The 1,741-nt window shown below is 70.8% G+C and overlaps 1 protein-coding gene across 1 annotated transcript in view; it reads left to right on the top strand.

Annotated features, from left to right (window-relative positions):
• Positions 1–1,156, top strand: part of AURANDRAFT_66248 (hypothetical protein) — a gene marked incomplete at both ends in the record, with an annotated part of 5,376 nt that extends 4,220 nt beyond the window's left edge. Inside the window, 2 exons of the mRNA XM_009041536.1 lie at positions 342–586; positions 754–1,156. Coding sequence (XP_009039784.1) covers positions 342–586; positions 754–1,156 — 648 coding nt within the window. The remainder of the gene's footprint in view (positions 1–341; positions 587–753) is intronic.
• Between the last annotated feature and the right edge of the window lie 585 nt (positions 1,157–1,741).

Genomic DNA, 1,741 nt, shown 5'->3' with positions numbered 1-1,741 from the left:
CCCCGGCGCGGGCGCGTCCGCGGCCGCGCCGCGGCTCGCGCCGCCGACGCCGCCCGGCGACGAGTCGCGGCGCTGGCGCGACCGCGCGCTCGCGGCCGAGGAGGAGCTCCGCCGCGAGCGGTCCGCGTCGCCGCGGCGCGACGAGGAGCTCCACCGCTGGCGGCGCCGCGCCCTCGAGGCCGAGGAGCGCGCGCGGAGCGACGGCGAGGCCGCGACGCCCCGTCGCCTCGCCGCCGCCGCCGCCGCGCGACGATCTCGGCTCGTCGGCGAACTTCTCCGCGGCGGCGGCGTCCGTGGGCACGCTGTCCACGGCGGACGTCGCCCAGCTCCTCGCCTGCCAGGCGCAGACCCTCGGCGACGAGATCCGCGCGACGATCAAGGAGCTCGTCGGCGGCGGCGCGGCCCCCCGGCTCCTCGCGGCCGCGCCGCCGCTCGCGGCCGCGGCGCCGCCCGGCGCGCCGGGGGCCGCCGGGGGCTCGCCGCCGCGGGGAGCGCCCGAGGCGACGGCGCGCGCGGCGCGCGACGAGTTCGCGGCGCTCATGGAGTCGCAGACGCGCATCGCCGCGTGGAAATCAACCACTGGGTGGTCCCGACGAAACTTCGAACCTCTCCAGCTCGGTCACATCGACGTCGATTTGGGTGATTTTTGGACGAATCCATCGCTCTCCTCGAGGTCTCGAAGCCTAGCCGAAGTGATCGCGTCGAAACGGTCGCGTACGCGCACATTGAAGTCGAGTTGCGGATTTGAATCAGGCGCATCGCGCGGAAGCTCGAGGCGGACCTGGGGCGGCTCCGCCACGACCTCGACGACATCCGCGGCGATGACGGCGGCCACCTCGCCTACCCCGCGCTCCTCGGCGACGCGCCCCGGCCGCGCCACACGTGGCACGGCGACATCGTCCGCCGGCCGCCGCCAAAGACGTACTACGAGCGCGGCGCGGCCTTCTCGGACTGGAAGCCCGCGGCCGGGCCCCGCCTCGGCCGGGGCGCCTACGGCGGCGCCTACGGCGGCGCGCCGGCGCGCCGCGCCTACGTCAGCGTCGGCCCCGAGTTCAACCCGACGAGCCCCGCGCTCCGGGAGTGGTGGGGCAACATCACGAGCGCGGACCGGCCCGTCGTCCTCAACATCTCCACGTCGGACCGGCCCGTCTACTGAGGAGAGCTGGCTTAAGCACGCGAAGCAAATGGGAGGGCGTCGGATCTCAGGCTTGCCGCGCGCGCGGCGTGAGGTACGAGACGACGCGCCGCACGACTTCGCGAGCCCGCTCCTGCCGCTCCGGATGCTCGTCGCGATGGCCGATGACGTTGAGGTAGAAAGACAGGGCGTAGTCTTTCCGCAGGACTCGCACGATGTCTTTTGTGTAGACGAGCGGGACGCCGCGCCGGTCGTGCGTCACCACACAGCGGTCGTCAGTGTATTCGAGGATGAGCTCCGCCATGCTGACGTCGCCATAATAGCAGGCCGAATCCAGCGACGGCAGCTCGCCCTCGGCGCCATGCTCGAGGAGCAGCCGTATGAGGTCGACTTTCCATCGATTTTTGCAGGCCACTGATAGCGGCGTCATCACTCCATCTTCGTCCGACGGAAAATTATCGAGACGATCCCCAGACCACTGGTTAACATCGGCGCCGTAGTCCAAACACAATTTTGCCACGTCGACGTGGCCGTTGATGCACGCGATCAGTAACGGCTCGATCCCTTGTTCTTCTTTGGAGAACTCGCGGTATTCGTCGTTATAAA

Source organism: Aureococcus anophagefferens (assembly GCF_000186865.1).
Source record: "Aureococcus anophagefferens unplaced genomic scaffold AURANscaffold_21, whole genome shotgun sequence".
NCBI lineage: Eukaryota > Pelagophyceae > Pelagomonadales > Pelagomonadaceae > Aureococcus > Aureococcus anophagefferens.
The sequence above is the reverse complement of the archived record's forward strand: the minus strand, read 5'-3'. Positions and strand labels throughout refer to the sequence as shown.